At 51.0% G+C, this 26,922-nt stretch overlaps 1 protein-coding gene across 1 annotated transcript; it reads left to right on the forward strand.

The window, feature by feature from the left end:
• Positions 1 to 955: 955 nt before the first annotated feature.
• Positions 956 to 25,824, forward strand: NOD2 (nucleotide binding oligomerization domain containing 2). Its single transcript, XM_067018403.1, is given in 19 exon segments — positions 956 to 1,015; positions 1,900 to 2,180; positions 2,182 to 2,259; positions 2,261 to 2,373; positions 4,227 to 4,328; positions 7,723 to 7,778; positions 7,958 to 8,152; positions 8,155 to 8,753; positions 8,755 to 9,099; positions 9,101 to 9,708; positions 13,630 to 13,699; positions 13,701 to 13,711; positions 13,943 to 14,026; positions 16,434 to 16,514; positions 18,414 to 18,497; positions 18,990 to 19,073; positions 20,765 to 20,848; positions 24,184 to 24,267; positions 25,752 to 25,824. Coding segments are annotated over 19 exon segments (3,042 nt in total). The 5' UTR covers positions 956 to 1,005.
• The last annotated feature ends 1,098 nt before the right edge of the window (positions 25,825 to 26,922 follow it).

Consider the following 26,922-nt stretch of genomic DNA (forward strand, 5'->3'; position numbering starts at 1 on the left):
GCGGCTGTCCGTCCTTAGGCACCCTCTGAGTAAAAGGGGCAGGGAGTGTCCTATCTCATCTTAACTCTTCAACTTCTTTAATTTCTGGCTGCACACGTGCCCTCCAGGCACTGGGTCGGAAAGAGACCCCATTTCTGGGCTGTTTCCGGAGGGGTGGGTGGTAGTTCTTTTCCCCAGGACCTGGGCGGGGGTGGTGATGGGGCTGAGAACCACTCCAGGGTCAAGCCCAGAGCCCTTCCTATCCCGTCCCGTTCTCTCCTCTCCCCTCTCCCCACCTCTACCCTCTTGACTCCTCTGCTTGGCAGTGGACGCAAGAAGGAGGCCTGCTTGGCCAGAGAGAACTAGTTTCCTCTCTGGTTTACGGTGGCCTCCGTACTGAGGATGCCCTCCCTCCCAAGCTGCCAGACACATGGGTAACCTCGCTGCCTCAGTTTCCTCATCTGGCCAGCGCAAGGCTTCCAGCCTAAGTGTTGGCAGCATTCCGAGCTGGCGATTTCTCCTTTCCCTTACTTTGGATGGCATATGAGGACAGGCGCAGAACGTTCCAGCCCCACCCCTTCCCTCAGTGGGTTTTTGATTCATGAACATTCCCACTGTACTTCCCCTGGGCCCAGCCCCGTGCCAAGCTTGGTGATGCCAGGATGAGTAAAACCCAGGCTTCCACTTGGGCCAAGAAGGGAGTTAGACGCATAAACAACCAATAGGAAATACACAGACTTTCCAAGCCCCTTGGCGTCTGCTCCTTTGAGTATCCTGGAATGTCCCTTTTTTGTAGAAAGAAGCTGGCGTTCCTCTTCTTTTTCCATGCCTACCTCCTTTCACTTTCATTTTCTGCGGGCACTGCCCCAGCTCACAGCCCTGGATTCCGTGACTGTCGCAGAAGGGACCCTGCTGAGAGATTTTTCTCTGCCGCATGGGGACACTCCCAGGGCCTGAAACTCCGTGAGATCGCTTCCCCACAGATTCCCAGGACCCAGAGTCTGAAGGCTGAGCCCAGAGCAAGCCATGGACAGAGGTGAGGGCACATAGTGTGTGGTGGAAGGGAGTGTGGTGGTGGTGGTGAGGGCCTGGGCATTTGGGGAGGGGGCAGTGGACTGGGGTCAGTGCACCCATAAGCTTTGAAATGTCTTAGTTTGTGCCATGAGTTCTGCTTCACCTGGGTTGGCATCTTTATAGCAATGTTCTGGGTCTGTCCCTGGCGGTTGCAGTGGGTTACCTACACAGGCCTGGGCTCGGGCCCCTGTGGGGAACCCAAATATAAGGGAATTAAAGACATGCCTTCTGGAGTTGCACTGCTTGGGTTCAAATCCTAGCTCTACCTCGTCTACCTTGTACCCTTGTGCAAGCCTCAGTTGTACTCAGGCCTCTCTGTGCCTCAGTTTCTTCACCTGTATAATGGGGCTGATCCTAGTACCCACTTCAGAGTGGTTGGGAGGGTTAATAAAAGCACTTAGAATACTGCTTGGCACATTGTATGTGGTTAATAGATGTTAACCATTGTTGAAAAGAGAGCTGCGGTAGGCTGAATCCAACCAGCATGTAAGGGCCCTCTCAGATGGCCTCAGAGATAATTGATTCCCTGATCCCTTGGGAGACATTGCTCCTAGTATTAACTCAAGCCTTTTAAAACTTCTTAAAGCAGGGATGAAGCATGGATGTGGGGGCCAGGGGCCTTGACTTAACTCCTGGCTGCCTCAAACCCTCTGTGGGACCTCGAGCCAGTTTCTTGCCTTCTCTGGGCCTCAGTTTGTACATCCATACAATGGGGAGCTTGCATTGGTAATGTCTGAGGGTAGAACTGTGGCCCTCTTGGTCTCAGGGTGGGGCTGACTTTCCCTCTCCACTGCCACCTGCCTGCTTCCTGAGAAGTCCTGCACTGGACCTCATTCTCCTCCCCAGATTGTGAAATGTACACGCAGGACGCTTTCCAGGGACAGAGGAGCCAACTGGTGGAGCTGCTGATCTCGGGGTCCCCGGAGGGCTTTGAGAGCGTTCTGGACTGGCTGCTTTCCTGGGATGTCCTCTCCTGGGAGCACTACGAGGGGCTCAGCCTCTTGGGCCAGCCTGTCTCCCACTTGGCCAGGCGCCTCCTGGACACTGTCTGGAATAAGGGTGCTTGGGGCTGTGAACTACTCACTGTGGCTGTGCAGGAGACCCAGGCTGACAGACAGCCCCCCCGAGCTTCCCGGCTGCTGGGAGCCCCACTCACCCCACCCAGCCCGTGACCTGCTGAGTCACCGGCCAGCCATCGTCAGGAGAACTCTACGGCCACGTGGAGGGCGTGCTGGACCTGACACAGGCGCGGGGTTTCATCAGCCAGTACGAATGTGATGAAATCAGGCGGCTCATCTTCACGTCATCCCAGCAGGTAAGGCTCTTCCCTCTTGGCTCATCAGAATTCAAAGGAAAAGTGTGCTTAGTTACCGAGACTGGTTTGTGAAATCAGCCCTGTGGGGAGACATGGGTTGTGGCGCTTCCCCTTTAAGGATAGCCAAGCAGGTAAAAGTTGCTCTGGATTTTTGGTATCACGCCACTTCTGATGAGAGGCAGTGTTATATGGTGGCGAGCATCTTGGATTCTGGAGTCAGGACGATGCAGGCTCAAGGCCTGTGACTTTAGGCTTCTCTATGGAAACTCAGCATCCTTCATCTCTCCTGTCTTGGATTCCTCATCTGTGAAACACAGATAGGAGAATTCAATGAGGTGAGCTACGTAACTCTTAGAACCGTGTCTAGCACGTAGTAAGCACTCATTAACATTACCGTTGGCTACTATCAATTCTGTTATCAGTGATATTCTGTACTTGTACACTTTTTTTTTTTCTTGTGGTACGTGGGCCTCTCACTGTCATGGCCTCTCCCGTTGCGGAGCACAGGCTCCGGACGCGCAGGCTCAGCGGCCATGGCTCACGGGCCCAGCCGCTCCGCGGCACGTGGGATCCTCCCGGACGGGGGCACGAACCCGTGTCCCGTGCATCGGCAGGCGGACTCTCAACCACTGCGCCACCAGGGAAGCCCTGTACTTGTACACTTTTAATGCTGTCTGCTTTAAATTAATAGCTCAACAGAGGATAAAAATTCATTAAATTAAACCTATGTTTAATAATGAATATAGCATAGTATGTACTAATATAGTTTAAATGCCCACATAGGATTTCAAATATGAAATTGCGTTAGATCATAGACATTTGCAGTGGGGTAACTGGCTCTGAATGTGACATTCCACAAGAACAGAAGAGTGTCTTTTGGGCATTTTTGAAACTCTTTATTTTATTTTCCCCCAAATGGTGAACCTCAGGCCTCCTGTGATGCAGATGGAACAGTGATTAACACCTCACTTTATGGATTGGGAAATTTGAGTCCCAGAAAAGTGGTTTGAAAAAGCTCACAGTAGTTCATGAGAGGGCCAGTGCTGGACACAGTGCTTTGACTAATTCATTCATCATTAATTTATTCATCCGGAATCTATTTTGATGCCTACTACGTGCCAGGCTCTGTCTTAAAGCTTATTGTGCTGAGAGCCTTGTACATAGTAGGCACTCAAGAAATACTTGTTGAAGAAATAATGAATTATTGAATGAATGAATGAATGAATGAATTGGAATTACACTGCAGTGTTAGGATGGGCTGGGTTGGGGGACTTTCTAGTTACTGTTTTTGTCTATGTTTAAAAATATGTATTTGGTGTCCACGTGAGTTTAGGTAAGCCTGGTTGAGATTGATGGAATAAGTCTGTTCAAGGCTGTTTTAAAGTATTTATAGTATTTATGTTCAAGTATTTATAGAGCAGACATGTTCTGGTCCTCTCTCACTAGTGCACCTGAAACCTACAATTGTACCCTGACCACTAGCTCCTTGAGCCTGGCCCTGGAGGGATTATAGAGACTCAATGAAATCACCTCTCATCCAAGTGATTTACATCTTCCAGAATTGTTTTTCCTATCCTTTATAGGGTTATGGCTCTTTTTTTCCCTCTATTTTCAGTTATTCACTCTTTCAGTAGGTCCTGAGAGGGAACCAGATTGGATGTGTATTCAACTGTTCATTTCACTACCCAATACTGTATTGACTTCTTTAAACGCATCTTGTTGATGGGTGTTTTTTCTGGCCTTTTATTGTGGTGGAAGAGAGATGCCCATGGTACTGTCGTAATCAGTAGAAACCTTCCCACACTTCTCCATCCACCTTTCTGGAAAAATAATGACTTTTGCTTTCCCCACCGGCAAGAAGGCTCCGCGATCTTGCCACAGTGAAGGCGAATGGGTTGGCTGCCTTCCTTCTACTATGTGTTCAGGAATTACCTGCCCTGTTGGCCCTGCCTTTTGAAGGTATATATGTGTTCTTCTCAGTTCATCAGAAAGGGAAAGAAAGACTTTCAGATTCGTGCTTACGAGCAAAAACTCCAGCATGAGACTTGTCAGAATCCCACTTACTGGCTGTGCAAACCCCGCTAAGACTCAGTTTCCTCATTTTAAGGGCAACATTGCCACTGTCTCACTGGGCTATTGGGAGGATTAACAGGATTAATGTGTGTAGTATTAGGGCTTGCTTTTATTTCTTCCTGCACTGCAGAGTGATCACTGGAGCTACCTTGTCCTGAGAGCTAATACAGCTGTTCCTTACTAGCCACACTCCTGTATTGGAAAGATGTGGATACACTTTTTTTTTTTTTTTTTTTTTGTGGTATGCGGGCCTCTCACTGTTGTGGCCTCTCCTGTTGCAGAGCGCAGGCTCCGGACGCGCAGGCTCAGCGGCCATGGCTCACGGGCCCAGCCGCTCCGCAGCATGTGGGATCTTCTCACACCCGGGGCACGAACCCGTGTCCCCTGCATCAGCAGGCGGACTCTCAACCACTGCGCCACCAGGGAAGCCCGTGGATACACTTTTTAATGGCTGGTATCTCTTGAACTCTGCAGTTTAGCTACTCATCATCAGAAACTCAGGAGCCAAATGGATTTAGATAATGTGGTATCTCTCATTTCACATGGTCACCAACCCAGTTCAGGAGTGGGAGAGGCTTGGATGGCACAGCTTGAACATCCTAAGCATCCTGCCAGGTGCTTTATTTACGATGTCTGTCCTTGGCAACAAACTTGAGAAGTAGGTATTGTTTTTTCCACTTTACAGATGTGGAAACTGGGACAGGGAGATTGAGTGACAAGGTAGGGGAGGATGGGTCTGGCTTTAGGCCATCTGCACCTACACTTCCTCTTTTCCTGGGAGAAGAGCTTGTCGGTTGTAAAGAGAGGATGCCAGCCGGGTGTGTCCTATTCCCACATCACCGTCAGGAAAGCTCATCAGCACCCAGGGTCCCTGAACTGTGCCTGGTGCTGACAGATGGACTTATCCCCCTGGGCCCTGCCCTCCGGGCAGTGAGCATGCTTGTGGGAAGGATTTCGGAAGCCTGTGCTTGGCGCCTGGGTGTGCACCCTCTCACCTGAGAACAGAACACAGATGTCGGTTTGTGACAGGGGATGCTGCCCAGAGCATGGTACCTGGCTTGACCCTTGGTTAATGTTTAATGTTGATATCATCAAGCAAAGCTGGCTCTTCATGCTTTGTAACACGGTGCCACGGTGCCAGATTCCCCTGGTGATGATTCCAAAAGTGATGATCGATATGTGTTTGTTTCTAAAATGAGAGGTTATTTTTTTTTTCCTGGAGAATTTTGATGGTAGCTGGAAAACCTGCATGGGAAATCAGGGTATTGAGAAAATATATATATTTCGGTCTCCATTCAGTGCTCCTAGTTTATCCAGATGGCATTAAGAGCAATGACAGGGACTTCCCTGGTGGTCCAGTGGTTAAGACTCCACGCTCCCAATGCAGGGGACCTGGGTTTGATCCCTGGTCAGGGAACTAGATGTCACGTGCCGCAACTAAGAGCCTGCATGCTGCAACTAAAAGATCCCACATGCTGCAACTAAGGATCCCACATGTGGCAACGAAGATCCCGCTTGCCACAGTTAAGACCTGGCACAGCCAAACAAACAAGTAAGTAAATAAATAAATATTTTTTTTTTTAAAAAAAGCAATGACAGTCTTCAGCTTTGGGAACAGAACAGGAAGCACAATCACAGGGCATGTCCTTTGGACGACCATAAATACGGCTTCAGTGTGCTCAGAGCACTCTGTGAGAATTACCTGTTAGTCTTTGAGCTGAGAACAAATGGGTCAGTACCTGGTTGGGGGCAATGAGGCTGTGATGCTCTGAGGTCTCACCGCCCTGGGGTTCTGGACCATAATTTCCCCATTTCCTATAAAAAGAACTAACCCCTGACACAGGGAGTGGTTTGCTCATGCTGGTATTAGGATGATAAAGGAAAAACAGCAGCCCTGTGGACACATCCTAGACATGAGGATTTTTATTGCAGAGGGTTGTATGAAGAGGATGGGGAAGTGGATATTGATCAGGGAATCTTGTGTAAGTCCTTGACCTGGGCACCCCAGTGACCCTGACACCATCCAGTGCTAGTTCCACCCACGTAATCCATTTTCCCATCTCAAGGCCTTTAGTTTAATCACATCTGTGTAGTCCCTTTTGCAAGTAAGTTAACATTCACAGATCCCGAGGATTAGGATGTGGGCACCTCGGAGGGGCCACTGTTATGCCTATCACACCCAATAATAATAATGATAATCAACACCATTTTGTGAGAGTTAACCGTATGTCAACATTCTTCTAAACTCTATTTTATCTCATTTCTTTCTAAAACAATCCTTCAAGGTGTGAATTGCCTCCAATTTTAGAGATAAGACTACTGAGGCCAGAAAGGATGAGAGGCTTGCCCAAGCTGATGGTGGACCCAGATTTCTTTCTTTTTTTAAAAAAAGATTTATTTATTTATTTTTGGCTGCATCGGGTCTTAGTTGTGGCACGCAGGATCTTCGTTGAGGCACGTGGGATCTTTCCTTGCGGCGCCTGGCCTTCTCTCTAGTTGTGGCGTGCAGACTTTCTCTCTCTAGTTGTGGCGCGCAGGTTCCAGAGTGCGTGGGCTCTGTAGTTTGCCGCACCCAGGCTCTCTGGTTGAGGTGCGCGAGCTCAGTAGTTGTGGCGTGAGGGCTTAGTTGCCCCGCCGCACGTGCAATCTTAGTTCCCTGACCAGGGATCGAACCCACGTTCCCTGCATTGGAAGGTGGATTCCTTACCACTGGACCACCAGGGAAGTCCCTGGCCCCAGATTTCAAACTTAGGTGTATCTGACTTCAGAAACCTGGCTCCTAAGCCCTTAAACCTTCTGTTTGCCTTTAGAAAGAACAACTGAGGCTGAGTGGTAAGGGGACTTGTCTAAAGCTCCTGAATCAATATGGTGGGACAGGCGTCAGAATGTGGGTCTTCTGACCCCAACCTGGTGCTCCTTCTAATCTTCTACAGCTCTTTCCAATGTCAGTAATAATAATGGTGCTAGGCAATGGCTTTTGACCACTTTGTGTGGGACACTGAACAAAGAACTGCCATGCAATGTCTTCACTGGGCCATGGTTTCTTACATGGGTCCCTAGCCCTGTAAGGTAGGAACCACTGCTTCTCTCATTTCACAGGGGAGGAAACTGAGTCTTGGGAAGGTTACATGACCAACCTCAAAGTCCCTAGCTTGTGAGTGGAGAGCCAGGATGAGCACCGCCCATGTGCCCCATCCCATTCCCCCAGGCAGCCCACCCTCTGGTCAGGTCCCATCTCCATCATGGTGCCACCTCATTTGTTTCTCCTTCTGTCTTCCATATGCCGCCTGTAAGACGTACCTGTCCAAGGTGAGGACCATGGTATCAGCTCAGTCTCGCACCTATGATGCGAGCCAGAAAGGATGAGAGGCTCGCCTCTCGTGCCCGACGTCCAGCCTCCCGCTGGCGCAGGAGGCTGTGCGTAGGCTGGACGTCGGGTATCTCAAGCTGACATTCTGCAGCGTGGGCCCGGCCGAGTGTGTTGCCCTGGCCTTTGTGCTGCGGCACCTCCGGCAGCCTGTGCGAGCACCTACGATGGGACAGAGAACCTTTGCCTGGAGGAAATATATACAGAGAATGTTCTAGAGATCCGGATGGAGGCGGGCATGGCTGGACCTCTGCAGCAGAGCCCCGCCACCCTGGGCCTGGAGGAGCTTTTCAGCACCCGCGGCCACCTCAGCGAAGACGCGGACACTACGCTGGTGGTGGGCGAGGCGGCAAGAACACGCTTCTGCAGCAACTGCACCTGCTCTGGGCTTCAGGGAGGGCCTTCCAGGAATTTATCTTCGTCTTCCCATTCAGCTGCCCGCAGCTGCGGTGCCTGGCGAAACCGCTGTCTGTGTGGACACTGCTCTTTGAACACTGCTGTTGGCCTGACCTTGGCCAGCAGGACGTCTTCCAGGTCCTCCTCGACCACCCCGAGCGCATCCTCTTAACCTTCGACGGCTTTGATGAGTTCAGGTTCAGGTTCACGGATTGAGTCCGTCACTGCTGTCCGACTGCCCCCACGTCTGTGCAGAGTCTGCTCTTCAACCTCCTGCAGGGCAACCTGCTAAAGAATGCCCGCAAGGTGTTGACCAGCCGTCCGGACGTGGCGTCGGCGAGCCTCAGGAAGCACGTGCGCACGGAGCTCAGCCTCAAGGGCTTCGCGGAAGAGGGCATCGAACTGTACCTGAGGAAGCGCCATCGCGAGCCTGGGGTGGCCGACCGCCTCATCCGCTGGCTCAGAGCCACCTTGGCCCCGCACAGTCTGTGCCACCTGCCCGTCTTCTCCTGGATGGTGTCCAAATGCCACCAGGAACTGTTGCTGCGGGGGGGGGGGTTCCCCGAAGGCCACCACAGATATGTACCTGCTGATCCTGCAGCACTTTCTGCTGCATGCCTCCCCGCCAGACTCAGCTGCCCGCGGCCTGGGAGCTGGCCTGCTTCGGGGCAGTCTCCTCACCCTCCTGCACCTGGGCCGCCTGGCTCTGTGGGGCCTGGGCACGTGCTGCTACGTGTTTTCCACCAAGCAGCTGCAGGCAGCACACGGCGACAGTGAGGACGTTTCTCTTGGCTTCCTGGTGCGTGCCAAGAGGGTCGTGCCTGGGAGTACAGCCCCCCTGGACTTCCTGCACATCACTTTCCAGTGCTTCTTTGCTGCATTCTACCTCACTCTCAGAGAGTGCTGACACGCCGTCATCCTTGCTCAGACACCTCTTCAACTGTCACGGGCCTGGCTGCTCGCCGCTGGCCGGGGTGCTGTCCAAACTGCGCGTCCGGGGCTCCGGGTGCAAAGAAGGCAGCGTGGCCGTTTTGCTGCAGGGGGCCGAGCCGCACAACCTCCAGATCGCAGCGGCCTTCCTGGCGGGTCTGTTGTCGCAGGAGCGCCGGGGCCTGCTGGCCGAGTGCCAGGTGTCTGAGAAGGCCCTGCTCTGGCTCCAGGCCTGCACCCGGCGGTGTCTGGCCCGCAGCCTCCGCAAGCACTTTCGCTCCATCCCACCAGCCTTGCCGGGCGAGGCCAAGAGCGTGCATGCCACGCCCAGCTGGCTCATCCGGAGCCTGTATGAGATGCAGGAGGAGCGGCTGGCGCGGGACGCTGTGCGTAGGCTGGACGTCGGGCATCTCAAGCTGACATTCTGCAGCGTGGGCCCGGCCGAGTATACTGCCCTGGACTTTGTGCTGCGGCACCTCCGGCAGCCTGTGGCCCTGCAGCTGGACCACAACTCTGTGGGCGACATTGGCGTGGAGCAGCTGCTGCCTTGCCTCGGCGTCTGCAAGGCTCTTTAGTGAGTGTTGCTGGGCGATGCTGGCAGGGCACGGGGGGAATGCCACCATCGGGGTGCAGGTAGGGGAGCCCCGTGCTGGGAGCCAGGAGTCCAGGCCCAGCCCGAGGCCCTGCCACCCCTTTGGTGCAACCCCAGCCGAGTCCCCTCCCCAGTCTGGGCCTTAGTTTCGACTTATGATAGCGATAGCTGTAATTCATGAGATGGTCCGAGTGCCAGGCACTGTATTACTCTCTTCCCAGAAATACCTCCTTTAATCCTCATGACCACCCTGGCCTATAGGCAGGGACATTATTTTCCCCATTATCCTCAATTAGAGGCTCCGAGAAATGAGGTAACTTGTCCAGGGTCACATAGGAGATGGCAGAGCTAGGATTCACAAATCACATCTTTCTGGTTACCAGACTCTGCTCTCCGCAAGCAACCTGTGTATGGACGGGCTTCAGAGGCACCATGGCAACATTTAAGTCGCAGGCAAAGTTGGGTGTAATATGTGTTTGTATTAGGAACCACCTCCAAATCAAAGGTGACTTGCACCCCATGAGAGGTTTTATTTTATTTTTAAAAATTTATTTATTTATTTTTAATTGACATATAGTTGATTTACAATAGTGTATCAGTTTCAGGTGTACAGCAAAGTGATTCAGTTATACATATATATGTCTATATCTATATTTTTTTCTATTCTTTTCCATTATAGATTGTTACAAGATATTGAATATAGTTCCCTGTGGTATACAGTAAATCCTTGTCATTTATCTATTTTATATATGGTAGGGTACATCTGTTAATTTCACAGTCCCATGAGAGTGTTTAAAAATCCCAATGAGATGGAAATTTCGAGACCCAAGAGATAGCAAGTGGCCACAGTTTCACCTGCTTTTTTATTCCTTGTGTAGTGCAGAGATTTTGGCCTGGATCTTACTGCTCTCAGCCCTTGTCTGAAGGTGTGAGCTTTCCCACGTTTCTGCCCCAGCCCCCGTGGGCCTCTCTTCACATCTTGGGCTGGAGGAGGGCAGAGGGTGTGCCCAGGTCAGGTGGCCAGCATGCTGCAGGCTCCTCTCCTTGACTTTATTAGGGTGACCTACGTTCTCTGGGCCAAAGCAGCGAGATTTTTTTTCTGCATGGAGCCAAACACATGGATATCTACTGGAAACTGTGTGGTGGCCTTTGTTATCAGGACCGTGGTCATAGATTTATAAATATAATGCAATAATAATGTAATACATAACATATCATAGAGAGTTAATATGTATATGATACATAGTTAATGTATGTGATAAACATGTATATATAGGGAGGAAGCTGATTTGGATGATTTGAGGAGAGCTTAATAAAGGGACAGCTTACAAAAGCTTGGGCAGGAGTTAGGAAGAGCAGGTAGAGATGGTGCAGGGGTCCTGGGGCCGCTGACAGTGGGGATGGGGTAGGGACAGGGCTGCTGGCCTCCTTAGACCTGAAGCGGTGGGGGATGGGAGGAGTGGCTCTTGGCTGAGAGGAGCATGCCCAGAGGTCTGTCTGGAAGGATCGAGGCTGCAGCAGCCTGGAAGGGCGAGAGCTGGGGGTAAACCCTGGCCTTCCTCTCCTCCCCACTCTCGCCTTAACCCACAGGGAGCCGGAGCAGGGTGTCTATGATGTAGTCCACTGGAATCAGCTCCCCACCGAGAGCCAGGCAGAGGAGGGGGAGAGTGGATCTGGCCGGGTAGATGGAAGATGGCAGCACAATACCCCAGTTCCCCAGGAAGGAGGAATCATGACATATTCACTCAGGAATTTCGAGACCTGTCTGTGGGAGCTGCTCTCCTGATAGAAATATGAATGTGTGTTTTTCTGGATAGTGGACCTCCAGAGTAGTTCTCCAAAGGGTCCTTGAACCCCAAGGGGTCAAGAACCTCTGGTCTGGATGATCCTCATAGATGGGTTCCCTAGAATGAGTGGCTCCCCTTCTCCTGGGCTGGGAAGGCCCACATGACTGTCACGGTGTGTGGAAGTGCTGGGTGGAGGCTGGGGCCCTGCCTCGATTTTCAGAGAAAGACCAGGATGGTCTGGTTCTAATGCTCAGACCGGAGTGTGCAAAGGGACTTGTGGAAATGCAGATTCTTGGGCCTGTTCCCAGTGGTTTCCATTCTGTAGGTCTGAGGTGGGGTCCCCGGAATGTAGGTTTTTAACCCAGTGATTCTGCTACAAGCGGTTCAGAGGCCACACTGTGAAGACTGCTGCTCTGTGGGAACCAGCTTGATTTTCCATTAACAGTGAAAGTCCCTGACCAAGTTCCACCGAGCTTTACCCTACACACACTTGGTATTGAAACCGCCATTGCTACGGGGGAGGGGCAGAAACCAAGAGGTTGCTGCGTGGGCATTTCCTGTGTGTGAGAGAGACAGAGACAGACAGAGACAGGGAGGGCTGGAGGGAAGGGGCGAAGACAGAGAAAGGAAAAGAGAGAGAGAGAGGTTTCTCTCCCACAGTGCCAAGCTGCATCTCTCCCACTTGAAGCTGTTTCCATGCCAACCGAAACCCTCAGGCTTCAAGAAGCCTCAGTGCCCCAATGCATGTAGGTTTCTTTAGACCCCGATTCTGACTCTAGGGCGACGGCTTTCGAAGTTCTTTGACTATGACCCACAGTGAGAGAGGGTGTGGGCAGGCACACGGGCATGTCAAATTGAAATTTCACAACATGACTTATTAACCGTGATACACTCTGCTCTCTTTTTCCTTTCTCTTCTTTTTTCCAATTTAAAAATGCTGCTCCAGGGCTTCCCTGGTGGCGCAGTGGTTGAGAATCCGCCTGCCGATGCAGGAGACACGGGTTTGTGCCCTGGTCCGGGAAGATCCCACATGCCGCGGAGCAACTAAGCCCGTGAGCCATGGCCGCTAGGCCTGCGCGTCCGGAGCCTGTGCTCCGCAACGGGAGAGGCCACAACAGTGAGAGGCCCGCATACCGCAAAAAAATAAAAAATAAAATAAATAAAAATAAAAAAAATAAAAATGCTGCTCCAAACCTTCTGAGTTGATTTTGTGATCCACCAATGCGTGAATCTGACGTTAAGAGCCCAGAGCAGGCCGGAAGGGAGAGGCTATACAACGGCATCGTTTAGAGCGGCCTTTGGAGCCAGAAAACCTAGGCTGCAATCCTTTAGGTGCTGTGCAATCTTAGTGAAGTCGCTTCACTTGCTGGACCTCAGTTTCCTTCTCTCTGGTGGACATAACAGTACCTACTTCATTAAAGATTAAAGAAGAAAAAAAATGAAAAAAACAAAAAAAAAGATAAAAGAAGATTAAATATTGTTACTATTGGGAAATGCTCCATATGTGCGAGCGATCATATTACAGGTAGCTTTTACTATGTGCCAGGTGAGCACAGGGCTTTATGTGCGCTGTCTCTTTAAATCCTCACCAGAGCCCAGTGAGGTCGGCATTACCATCCTTTCTTTTCTACAGAAAAAGGGACCAGCAAATAGCTAGTAAGTGGCTGCCAGGATCAGAACTTCCTTTGAGGGACTCCAGAGAGCCTGAGGTGTTAACCTTTAAGTCAGGGCCTCCCAAGTTGGCCTGAAGATGCAGAATCATGGGCACAGTTATTAAAATACACAGATTCCTGAGCCCCTCCCCACACTTGCAGACTCACCAGCTCCAGGGGAGGGGCCTGAGAGTCTGTATTTATTTATCTATTTCATTATTTGCGTGGGCTCTGGGTCCCTACTTCCGAAGCCCCCCACCCTACAGAGCGAGTGACGTCAGCACCCTGGCCAGGCATGGGGGAGTCTCCACTTTTCTGGGGTGCTCTTTCCTTGCGGCGTTTCCCAGAAGCACAGATGCTGGCACTTCTGGCTTGAGCAAACGTCTCTTTGGGGGTTTTGTTCGTTTTTTCCCCTCTCTCATCGGCTCTGTTTTCAAATGTATTTATTTTGTCTTTTTTATTAGCTTGCGAGATGACATCTCAGACCGAGGCATCTGCAAGCTCACTGAACATGCTCTTCGCTGTGAGCAGCTTCCAGAAGTTAGCGTAAGTCAGGCTGGGCTGTGGACGACTGGCCCCGTGTCCCCAGCCTCACTCCAGGCCATGCCGCCTGGGCAACAGCTGTGAGCAAGGGACAGGCTGGGACAGGGACGTTTGCGTGGCCGGAGGGCACAGGGGACTCCTGTCCTGAGGGACCCGGCTACCAGGGCTTTGGGTGGCCGCTGTCCACTGTGCCTCATCTCATCTCCATGTCTCTTGTCTCTCGGAACTTTCCAGTCTTTTCAACAACAAATTGACCGGCGGCTGTGCACACTCCATGGCCAAGCTCCTTGCATGCAAGCAGAATTTCTTGGCTTTGAGGTGAGCCTGAGGCTTCCCCACTCCTGGAGAGACTGTTTCTCATCCCCACAACTGAATCACTTTGGTCTGGTCTCGGCTCATAATGGGCGCGTGATCTCCTCGCTGAATACAGGGGCAGTGTCTCGTTGTGAGCAGGGTTTCACTAATGCTGGGACCTCTCCAGCAAACTGTGGACCAATTCTGCTGAGGCTTCCTGGCCTTTGACCTTTATCTCCCAGGACTGAAGAGGGTTTCCAGGACCTTTTTCTTCCCTGTGTCTAAGAGTGTCACCAGCTCTCTGGGGTGCCCGAGTTCCCTGATGTACATTGAGCACGTGCTTGGCAGGGGGTGGAATGCAGCCATCACTTGTCACCACAGCGAGGCAGCCAGTTGCCAAAAAGTTCTCAGGAGGTCCTTTTACTGCTTGGGGGTGGGGAGGGGGGTCCAGTCTGGGAAGTCTGCATTTCTGCTTCTCCCAACCCTCTTGGCCTCAACTGGAGTCTCTCTCCCATCTGACACTATTGTGTCACCTCTCCAGCTAGTCCCTGGGTTGGCCTGGCTTCTCTTTCTCTCTGGGATATTCTTGCCTCCTGGATTTATGAGGCAGTAAAAGAAGACAAAGTGAGGAGTTGCCTCCATCCTTTCTTTCTACCTGCTGGGCTGGGTTTAGGGATAGGAGCTGCCATCTTGAAATTATTGACTCAGTCTCGGGCAGGGCTGCTGAGGCCAACACCAGAGGTGTCATTCTGTACCAAGGACTCTCTTTTGCTGCCACCACCTGCTCCTCCCAACTCTGGAACCCGAGAGCGGCTGTGGCCAGAGCTGGGCTGGCCCAACCTCCAGGGTAGCAGAAAGGTGCTGCACCCAGAACTTGAGACCTGTGTTTTTGGTCAATATAGCATCATAGTTGAGAACACAGGGCTCTGGAGCCAGACCAACCAAGGTCTGGATCCAGCATCCCCGAGATTTGACTCCTCATTAGCTGTGTGACCTTGGGACAGCCCACTATCTCTGTGTCTCTGTTTTCCCTTCTATAAAATGGAGATAATGGTCATAGCTACCTCATAGGTTGTTGTGATGATTAAGCAGGTTAACATACATCAAAAGCTGGCACAATATAGAGTGCTTTCTATAGGGAGCTTAGTGCCTGAAAGATGGTGGGTAAATCACGTAAGTTCTCAGCACGTTTATTCTGTTCGTCCAGTCCTCCCAGGAGGGATTAGATGTGCAACACATTTATTGGGGAAGGAAGCATCTTAGACCCCAGTGCAGATCGGGGAGAGGACAGAAGGCTGTTGGGGAGTCCTCCAGCCAATGTGCCCAGCAGAGGAGTCTCAGGTCTCCCAATCCTTGGCTGGGGCAGCCCGTTGGAAACAGGCCTTGGTGCAGAGGGGATTTCGGACTTCCCAGCACAGCAGCTGGGGCCCTTCGTTACCCAGGAAGCTCAGAGGTCTGAGAGGCTGCCACACCCCTTCCGGAAGGGAATAATAATACCTGCCCTACGGATTGTTGTCGGCCAGAGTGGCTTAAGGCCAGAGTGGCTTAAAGCATATGAAAGTTCTTTGAAAGATGAAACTGTAGGGCTTCCCTGGTGGCGCAGTGGTTGGGAGTCCGCCTGCCGATGCAGGGGACATGGGTTCGTGCCCTGGTCCGGGAGGATCCCACATGCCGCGGAGCAACTAAGCCCGTGAGCCATGGCCGCTGGGCCTGCGCGTCCGGAGCCTGTGCTCCGCAACGGGGGAGGCCACAGCAGTGAGAGGCCCGCATACCGCAAAAAAAAAAAAAAAAAAAAAAAAAAAAAAAAAGATGAAACTGTATTATTATTCCAGGAAGCCTCGAGCTGTGGGTGAGAGTTCTGGGCACCTCCCTGAAACTCTCTTGAGGTGTCTGGATTTTGCTGAAACCCCCTCCTGGACCCCTGCCCGAAGGCTTAGCAGGATCCCTTTCTTTCTTTCAGCCACCTGGGCCTGCCCCAGGCCCTTTCCAAACAGGTAGAGGCTACCTGGCAGCCACAATGAATCTGGGAAGGCTGCAGGGGGGAGGCGGGGTCTAGCGAGGAGAGAGTGGAACAGTGAGTCACCCTTGCTCCCCGGGGGAAGCCTCCTTCCTGGACAGCTGCCTATTGTGGTTCCTGCTCAAGCCTGTCCCATTGCTTTGCAAAACAGGCCCTTCCACTCCTTTCCCTTTGCTGGTGGAAGATGAAGTCCGCAGGAGCCTTGAGGGAGCTCGCCAGGCGTGAACAGCACGCACTACGTCTGCCCAGCTGGAACTGGGGGGCTGGTTCCTGCATCCTGCAGAGAAGTCCTCAAAGCTTTCTTCCCTGTTTCTCTGGCCAGGCCGCACTTCCCCCACCAGACCCCGGTCTCAGGGCACTAACGGTCCTCCCATCCTGCTCTCTTTCTCAGCCTCCTCTGTCTTTTCCTTCCAGGCTGGGGAACAACCACAGCACAGCCGCGGGAGCCGAGGTGGCCCAGGGGCTCAGAGCCGACGCCTCCCTGCAGTTCCCGGGGTAGGTGGGATTCTGGGGCGGAGGGACACGTGAAGATTCAGGGGCAGGCGAAGCTGACTCTTCAGCCAAAAGGTCGCAGAGGCCGTCTAGGCTGCAGTGGGGAGGGCGAGGCAGGGAGAGTGCCTCTGCCTTGCTTTGAACTCAATAAACAGGAAGTTCAGGCTGTCAGGGTTTGGGGAGGGCAGAGCCCATGAGCGGTGGCAGGAAGTCCTCGAGGGTGCTAGGACTGTGCTTCTCACCTTTGTCTATAGGTTGGAACCACTTGGGAGCTCATGAAGAACGCCACTGCCTGCCCCAGACCAATTAAATGAAATATCCAGATACAAGGTCCAGGAATCAGTAACTTTAAAAAGCTCCCTAGATGATGCACAGCCTGGGGTGAGAGCCAAGGAAAGAGAAGGAAGTGGGGAAGTTTGGACACTGGACCCTGGCTGGGAGGGGCTGCACCAAGTCCTGCAGAGCCCTTGCCGGCTGTAGGGTCACGCCAGGCCTGCCAGGGAGGGGAGAGGGGTCAGACGCAGGTGGGGAGGGCAGTCCTGCAGACTTCAGGGCCCCTGAGTGGGGCTTCCTCTGTTTGCTGGGCAGAGCCATACCCTCCCGTGTTGTACCTGTACAGTCCCCTGCAGCCCCTCTCCTGTCCTGTCTTCCCCTGCTGCAAACTAGGATCCATTTGATAAGAACTGGGGGCTTTAGAACCCAAGACTGTAGGAAGACAGAATGACCTTAGGGCTGGGTGTTCCAACCCATTTTATAGGCAGGCAAGTTGCCCTCCAGCTCGGTTTGAGCCCTGAGTGGGACCGCGTTGCTGGAGACATCAGCACCTTTTCCAGGATGCATTAGTAGCAGCACAGAGTCTAGGAAAGGGTGGCCGCGGCCCCGCCGATTTCCTTCCTGCTTGAGATCACATCTTGCACATCGGGGGTGTTTATCTTTCAACACGTTATTTATTAAGGTACCTGTCTGGGCCTGGCCCTGTGCTAAAATCCCAAACACTATCATATGATACAAACTGTTCTGTAGCTTGCATTTTGTTTTTCTTAACAGTATATTATAGGCATTTTTTTCCTATGACATGATCTCATTTTTTAAAGAATAGCTGCTTAGTATTCTGGTGGATGTGGTGATGTGTTTATCTGGTTGCATGTCGATGCACACTTTAGGTTGTTTGCAGGGCTTTTGCTATTACAGTGTCACATCCCCGGAGCACAGAGCAGTGCTGGCACAGGGCCAGAGCTCAATAACTATTCACCTAATGAGTGAAAGTGCAGTGAGCATCTCAGGGCCACTGTCTCTGCTCACGTGGGCACCTACGGGTCCAGCCTAACTTCCCACACGTAAAATGGCCAGGTCCCAAGGTATGAGCTGGGCTCCACCTTTGAAAAGGGGTGTGTCCAAATTAGGGTGTGCCTGAGGAGTAAGCACCAAAAGGTGAAGGAGTTAGATGCCGTGAAGGGCCCGGGGGGTGTGAAGAAGTGGCAAGAGATGAAGAGCTGGCTTGTGGAAGAACAGTTAGCCTTGTTCTGGGTGGTCCCAGAGGTAGTGAGGGACTCATGGGTGGCAGTTAGCACACGCACGTCCGACCTAACGTCAGGAAAAATACCACAACCATGAATTGGCATTGAGAATGAGTTCCTCGTCCCTGAGGGTGTACACTGGGTGGGCCTCTAACTATTTTGTAAGCCTGATTTAAAGAAGCTAAAAAACCTGAGTGAAGTTTGGCCATCCCTCCAAAAAATGGAGGCAAGTTCACTTTGCTGGGACCTAGGAGTCCCCCTGAGACCTTTCTGGGATTGGGCGGTCCTGCCCCTCTGATTGGGGCCACAGAGAGGAAAGGCACATGTCTAGAACACATGACAGCTTCTCACTGACACCATCTGTTGACTCTGTTGGACTTTTCAGGTTCTGGAGCAACAAGGTGGGTGACAGGGGAGCCCAGGCCTTGGCTGAAGCCTTGGGTGATCACCAGAGCTTGAGGTGGCTCAGGTATGCCTCAGTGTTTGTCCTGAAATTGTCATGCGGGAGCCAACAGGAGCAGGGAGGAGCTTGGGCCAGTTCTGAAGATCTTCGAACTTCATTTTTAGCCCCCTATATTAGATGATTGGATGAGAAAGAAAAACCACTGGATTTGGAGTGAGGGCACTTGAGTCTTTCTGGGTGACTTTGGATCACTTCTCCTCTCAGGGGTCTTGATTCCCTATCTGTACACTGAAGGGCTTGGGCTAGATCAGATACACTTTAGCTCAAGGGCCAACTCCAGTCTGTTAGTGGGGGCTGCCCAGTACACTATGTTGGGAAAGATTTTAAAGCTACTTCTGGGCTTAATGAAAAAGAGCACTGTAATCAATTAGTGATGTCTGACATGGAGCAGACTAGGACATGGGGCAATGTGTGCCATGCATTTTGCACTTCATGGGTTATCTTATCTCTGAGGTCCCTCCCTGCTCTGACACATTTTTGTTCCTTGATTGCCTCCAGCCTGGTGGGGAACAACATTGGCAGTGTGGGTGCTCAAGCCTTAGCACTGATGTTGGAAAAGAACGTGGCCCTGGAAGAACTCTGGTGAGTTTAGGGGATTCATTGCTCTAGAGAGGCAGACATCATCCTTTCTTCATTCTCTGGCCTCATCTGTGGAAGCCATTGTGTGTGTAAGACAAAGATGGATGACTGAATGATTGGTTGATTGTGTTTGTCTTTGTCCTGGGTGACATGAAGCTTATAGAGCCTGGCATATAGGTGCTAATTCTTTTCATTTAATTACATTGATTGGTTTGTTGGTTTGTTTACTGCCTCCCTGGGGCATAATGGTTAAGAGAACAGACTCTGGATTCCAGCCAGCTGAACTTCAAGGCCTGCTGTGATCTTAGGCAAGTTAACCATCTCTGAATCTTAGGTTTCTTACCTGTAAAATGAAGAGTATGGATGCTTTCCACTATAAAACACTTTTGTAAGAATTAAATGAGGTAATGCTTGTGAGGAGCTTAGTACAGTGTCTGGAGTGTGTGTAAGCACTCCATAAATGTGAAATTGTAGTAGTGACAGTATTTCTACTACTCTTGCTGCTGCTGCTGCCCCAGTGACTGCTGTTTTGTCATTTCGAGGTGAGTGTGAGTGCCTAAGAACACTGGATATTAAAGTCAGGGTCACATGCAAGGTGGAGTGGAGTTTGGAGGAAGTTAAAAGATGAACCATGAATCATATTTATCCTGATTCCAAGCTTTCCATCCTTTAGCTGCCACTTGTCTAGACTTCTTCTGACATATTCTGGGCAGTTCCAAATTATATCAGGGAGATAAAATGCTGAATGTTTGATTTTTCTGGGAAGCATAAAGGCACTGAAACCTATGAGCATGGCCACAAAATGAATATGGCCAATGGGCCTTGGCAGGGCCCACTAGCAGGGCTCAGGGCTCACTAGCTCTGCCACTGTGCCATTGAGTATATCCTGATTGGGTTCTATAGCTTGGACTTTCTTGTTAGAGGAGTGCCTCACTGTGAGTGTATCGGTTATGACTGCATTAGACTGCAAGTGATGGAATACCTTTATTTACAGTGGCTGAAACTTGTAAAGGATTGATGTTTTCACGTACCTGCAGTTTGGAGGTAGGCAGCATAGGGCTGGTATGGCAGCTGCATGAGGCCAGCAGGGGTCTGGACTCTGTCTCTCTAATCCTTCACTTCCTTAGCGTGTGGTTTCATCCTCATGGTTAGTTTCCTCATGGTCACAAGGTGGCTGCTGCAGCACCCACAGCACTCCTTCCATATTCCAGGTTCAGTCTCTGTATCCAGGAAGGGCAAAAGGCTGGGTCTCTCCTCTTTAAAGAACATTCCCAGAGGTCCCATCTGTCAGTTTCTCCTTATGTGTTGATGGCCATGTGGATGTCACTTGGCCAACCCCCTGGCTGCAGTGGAGAGTGGGAAATGTAGTTTTTCCACCAAGCACATGGCTGCTCCAAATGACATTAGCCTTCCATTAATGAGAAAGAAAGGGAAAATGGCTATGGAGTCCCTGGGACATGAGGGAACTTCTTATGTGAAGGAGCCCTGGGGCAAACTGTCTCCCAGAGATGTACCAGGAATTGAGAACCCTCATACTCTGCTTGACCTGTTCTTACTTTACTGGTGAATGTGGGTTTTCAGATGTTGGATATTCTTAATTGGGGTGGGGGGGCACATGCATTCATTTTTATTGGCATCATCTTCCATAGTAAACATTACCGTATCAACTGGGTTTTCTCCCTTGTTCTTGCCAGGCTGGAGGAGAACCATGTCCAGGATGAAGGTGTGTGCTGTCTCGCGAAAGGACTTGAGAAAAATTAAAGTTTGAAAGTCCTGACGTAAGGAACCTGTAAGCAGGAGCTGGGACAGTAATGACTGGTCTTGGGAGGGGGTGTTTCTGAAGCAGAGATCTGGGAGGCTTCCCAACCTGGCTAACTCACAGGAGGTGGCCCGGTAGAAAACTGCTGGTTTTTCTGTGTTCCCCCAATCCCAGGCAGGGATTCCAGTGTACATTGTTTACTTGGGAGGTAGTCCCCGCAAACACTGGTGAGAGGGTAGTGAAATGAGGCCGGGGAGGGACAGTAACCAAAAAAGGGTGTGTTATCACTGGGGAACTCTGGGGTACAATCCTGTGGGCAAGAGGCAGCGGGGGTATTTATCCACCAGCTGCTGTCCTTCACATATTGAAGTGTGCTTGTGGGGATATTTGTTTTCTGGCACATCTGGCTTGCCCCGAACATGGCTGAGCTGGGGTCAGCAGAAAGGCCTCAGGTAGAGAATGGGGGTCTTCCCGGCAAGCAGCCCTCAGAGGTAGAGGTGAGAATTGAGGCAATATGGGTGGGTTGCCCACAGCATCTGCTATAGTGGCTTACAGGCTGGGCCCTTCCCCTCCTCCAGGGGTCCTCTCTGACTCAGGCAGGAGAATTCTGACCGTCATCCCCAGTGGTTCCTCTTGGTGTGTTATGCAGGCAGGCATGCTTGCTTTTACTCATGTGTGCGTTCATCCACTTATGTATTGATGCAAGAAATGTTTCTGGAGCACGCAGTCCATGCCAGGCTCTGTTTGAGGCACTGAGGATAGAGTGGTGAAAAGGCCCCTGCTCACGTAGCTCTTAAATTTGAACAGGAGAGACAGGTGATGAACAAGTAAACAAATGAGACCATTTCTGTTAGTAATAAGTGCTCTCAAGAAAATTCCAGAGAGAGATGACAGGGAGTGACTGGAGAGGGTAGGGGAGTTGCTGCTGGGTAAGGCCTCTCTAAGAAGGTGACATCTGAGTTGAAACCTGAATAACAAGAAGGCTCCCGCCATGCTGAGGTCTTAGGGACGTGCATTCCAGGTGGGCAGAACAGCAAGTGCAAAGGCCCTGTGGCAGAAACAAGCTTGGTGGTTTTGAGAACAGAAGGAGGGCCTGTGAGCTTGGACTGTAGTGGATGGTGGAGTGGGAGGAGCTGGCCACAGCAGCCTCAGAGCCCTGGGAAAGATTCGGGAGTTTATTCTAAGGACATTGAGAAGCCTTCCGAGGGTTTTAATGAGGGCAGTCGTGTGATCTGATTTATATCACCCAAAGATCGTGCTTATTGCTTTGTGCAGAACAGGTGGAAGGAGGGTAAGATGGAAGCAGGGAGACCAACCAGGGGGCTCTTTCACCCTTCCAGGCGAGAGATGGAAAGTGGATCAGGCTGAGGGCAGTGGAGGAAGCTGGTGAAAGGGGATGCAAGCTCGTGGAGGTACTGCGGGTCCAGAGCTGGAGGGCTGGGCAGTGGTGGTGTTGCCGGGGAGGTGATCGGGGGACCACTAGAGGTGCACTCGGTGGTCAGGGACCCATGCCACAAGGAGAGGGATGGTGGATATGAGCAGGAGCCCAGCCAGTGGTCACCACAGGCTTGTGGAACGGCGCTCTCTGAGGCTGGCGTCACACCAGCCATGGTGCCAAAGGTCTCATTTCCCAGGGATGTCAGGGCACCAGCAGATGGCTGTTTTTGCTAGAGGAGACTGGCCTCTGCCCTGGCAAGCATGGCCCAGGGAAAACACTCACCTTCCGAGACCAGCAGACAGCTGCAGCTGGGAGAACGTCTGCTTTGCTGCCAACCCGCCATCCACTCTGGCAACACTTGTTTGTGTTGCTTCACAGGGGCTAGGAAGTTGCCAAATGTTTGGGGAAAACATTTCCACTCGTCACATGGGTGAAGCTCGGGCTCAGAGGCCCTGGTGAAGCTTGAGTTTGTCTGTGCTGGGATCCCAGGCTTTGCACACAGGGCGGCTCTTGGCAATACCTGGTTTATTATCGACCATGTGTGGATGAGGCGCGTTTGTCCTCCCTCATTGTCACAGACTTACCCGACTCGAACCCCACAGATGCCAGGCGATGGGAGCAGCCGATGTCCCACGCTGCTCTGTCGAGAGTCTTATAATTCAGCACCACTGAACTGTATCCTCCTCCACTGTTTCCCCATAAAAATCGAGCTTCTCACATATCTTAAAAAAGAAAAGCAAAGCTTACATCCATCTTCCAGACGTGGTCTGTGCCAAGCCTTGGTTAAGACTGCAGGCTCTGGAGACTGACAGCTGGGGTTTAGGCCCCAACTCCACAATTACCAGCCGTTCCTGCTTGGATTTGGGCCTCAGTTGCCTCACGTATAAAAGGGGTAAAAACTGAGCCCTCCGCATAGGGTTCTGAACATGAGCCCAGGTGATGTAGGTTATGAAGTGGCCCATAGTAAGAGCTCTAAAAAATATTGGCTGCTGTTATTTTTAGCACTGCCTTAGGGTCAGCATCTTAGAAGTTCCTGAAATTGTTGAGGGGGAAGCCAGGTAGTGGAGATTATAGAAGGCCAGCTGTGAGCCAAAAAGCAGTGTGGGGCCCACTTGGCTCTCCCCCTGCTGTCCCTGACTGTATGCCATCTTCCCTCCCCATTTCCAACCTCATATTTTCTTTAGTCTGTGTCCTTGTGCCCCCAAGGCCCTTAAATGACAATATTACTGTTCATCGATTATTTTCTATCAGTTAAGTACAGTGCCCAGTGCTTTAGAATATGCCATTCTTAGTTTAATTCTTGTACTCCATGAGGTGGGTACTCTTCTAGGTCCTTTTTACAGATGAGGGAATTGGGACTCATTTGCTTGAGATCAAAAAGGGAGTAGCGTGGGCTTCCCTGGTGGCGCAGTGGTTGAGAGTCCGCCTGCCGATGCAGGGGACACGGGTTCGTGCCCCGGTCCGGGAGGATCCCACATGCTGCGGAGCGGCTGGGCCCGTGAGCCATGGCCGCTGAGCCTGCGCGTCCGGAGCCTGTGCTCCACAACGGGACAGGCCACAACAGTGAGAGGCCCACGTACCAAAAAAAAAAAAAAAAAAAAAAAAATAGGGAGTAGTGAAAGGTAGATTTGAACCCAGGAAGTCTGGCACTAAAATGCACATACTTAACCACCATGCTCCTTCCTAAGGGAGCAGCTACTTAATACTCATCTGGTGAATGGAGGAGAGAGGGGTGCATTTCACTTTGGGCATTGAGCCTTTGCGGATGAGCTCATAGGGAATCTCAGGCAGGAGAGGGACATGCTGAGGGGGCAGGTGGGCTTCAGGAGGCTGGCCGGCTCCCAAAGCCTCCTCTAAACAGGCTCAAGAAGAGAAGCAAGCATTCTCAAATCTCACCATTCCGTCTTCCTCTCCAGGCTGTCTAACAACCGCATCACCTCCCTTGGGGCAGAAGCCCTCCTGCAGGCCCTTGAAAAGAATGACACCATCCTGGAAGTCTGGTAAGGCCCCTGGGCAGGCCTCTTTAACCTCCCTCAGTTTTCCAATCTATAAATTGGGGTGAAGGGAGAGAGAAACTTGAGAATTTCTAAGATCCCTTATGACCCTGACATTTAGTCCCATTCTGCATGTGATGGATCTGGTTCCCTGGGAAAGATGTCTTCATGTTTCTAAGCTGGGACCAACTCTCTCATTTTTAAATCATGAGTGTTTATTCAGGAATGTCTCTGTTCTAGGCAGTCGTGTGGGATTTGGGGTGGGATTGAAGAGGGAAACAGAGAAAAGAACTCAGCTCTTGCCTTCCATGGGTATTACATCTGCCTTCACAGGTCAATGCTGTTATAGTAGATCCTCTGCAGTTCTGGGCGGCTGTTATACAGGATGGGAACTGTTGGCCAGTGTCTCCAAGTCTTTATACGTAATGAAAAGCCATGTTCCTTTATGTATGTGAAAAGAGAAGTACAGCACAACTTCAAAGATTTCTCTTTCTTCTTTCCAGGGATCTATTTATTACTCAGAATATAGGTAGAAAGATTTCCCCTGATTTAACATGTTATGAGTGAATGACACGATATATGTTTCAGGCACTGGGCTAGAAACCAATATTTTAAAATAAGGACATTCCCTATAAAAATCTGTCTTTCAGGGGTTTCTCAAAAAAAGCTGGCCACTCTGGAACTCCATTTAGAATGACAGTAATTGAGCAGAGTAGAGGACAGGCTGACCCCACTCAGCTGGGCAAACCGGCTCAGGCTGACCCTAAACCCCACCATGCCGATTGGCTTGGACCAGGCCCCTTTGGCTGCTGTATATTACATGCCTCATCCCTGAAATCTCATGAACCCTGCTTTACATATGCAGATTTGTCCCTCCCTCAAAAAGCACATCAAGGCAGTAGCAACTGTAGCTATCAAACGATGAAGTTAAAAATAAAGACTTGTAAAAATCTGTCCTGCAATGGAGAGATTTTTTTTTTTCCTTTCTGTGCGATTGTGTAATCCCTGTAGCCTGTGAGGTCCTCGGGTCCTGGGTACAGCGTGGGCTTTGTTTTTTTCCTAAACCATTGCACAGTTCTGATAAATGTCACATTCTGTGTCCAGGGGGAGCAAGCTAACATCAGGTTGATATTTTAAGGGTTCTGATGTTATTGGCAGAGCTTGGGAGGACATTGGAACTTGCTCATTGCATTCTTGACAGATTCTGCTGTTGCCTTAAAAAGAATGGCCAGCCTTGGGAGTCAGGGCTGGCTGGGCCCAGCGTGGACTCTGCAGAGCCATGGAGGCTTGTTAAATCGTGCACAGTGATTCATGAGCCATCCTGGCTGACAGAAGGTAAAACCTGCATAGACTCCTCTCCCAGGAGAGCTGCAGCTGGGCCGGAGGGCCAGGCCATCCAGGCGTGGGTTCATAAAGCGGCAGCTTCCCGGTTGAAAACACTGCTCTGGTCCTGTTCTTACTCAAACCTCTCTTTGCTTTATCCCCTTCAGGCTCTGAGGAAGCACTTTCTCTCCGGAGAAAATTGAGAAGCTCAGCCACAGGGACACCAGACTCTTGCTTTGATGTCTCCAGGTCAACGTTCATCTCCGTTTGTTTGGGAGCAGGCCGTGGGTTTGGATCCCAGAAACGGGATGACATCTGAAAGCAGTCCACTCAGGTGGAACCTGGTCCTGCCCAGGGCCAACCCAATAGGTCACCTTTGTTCTGGCAGAGGAAGACGCATCAGTGCCCTGCAGAGCAGACTCTCCCAAAGCCTATTTTTCCTGTCAAGTTCTTCCCAAGATTCAATCCTGGGAGGTAGAAGAGGGGCAGGCCCCCTCTACGTGATGCGGCTGGTCTCCGGCCAACCTGACACGGCTCAGTGGAGCCACGGATGCCCCTGCATGCTTATTGGTGCAGAGAGCTCCACGTGAGGAGGGGTAGTCAGGAAGCAACTTTCTGCTGTGTCTCAACTCATATGGTCACCCGTTAGGTTGTTCTCTATGTCTGGTTTCTCCACTCATCCTGGACCCCTGTACATGGCACTTCCTCTGTGGTTGAGGATTCAGAATACTGGGGTTCTCATCTTTGCTCCTTCCATTACACCCCAGCCCTCCTCCCGCCCTCCCACCCCCCTCAACACCCCACACATCCTGGATGGGAAGGGCTTTAATTTACCCTGCTCTCCTTCTGGTACTTAAGACATTCTTGAAAGGGGACACATGACAGCCATGTGTTCCTCAAGACATTCTAGATTTTCAAGAAAAATATGACCACACTACAGCTGGTATCCCATCTGGACCTTTATTTCCAGTGAAATCAATTACTCTTCAGTTAAACCTTTGGAAACCACTCCCCATCCAAATGCAGCTTTTAAAAATTAATCTGGGCCAGAATTTTGAACAGCCCCAATCTGATGCCTGTGAACTGAACTCTGGCAGCAGACTTCCAAAATATATTCATAAGAGACCGTTCAGTTTTATTTGTGCCAGAATGCTTTAGGATATAAAGTTAATGGATCAAAAGTTTACAGGGCAAAATCAAAGGCCCTTCCTTATAAAGCAAATGTTTTTTCTGAATTTTTCAAAATGATGCATGTCGAAGCTTTTCTAAACTGTCAGGTGCTGTGCAAGTGTTACTATGTTAAACACTGTTATCTGTGAAAAACCGGTTAACATTTAT

The sequence above is a fragment of the Kogia breviceps genome, chromosome 18 (genome assembly GCF_026419965.1).
Source record: "Kogia breviceps isolate mKogBre1 chromosome 18, mKogBre1 haplotype 1, whole genome shotgun sequence".
NCBI lineage: Eukaryota > Metazoa > Chordata > Mammalia > Artiodactyla > Physeteridae > Kogia > Kogia breviceps.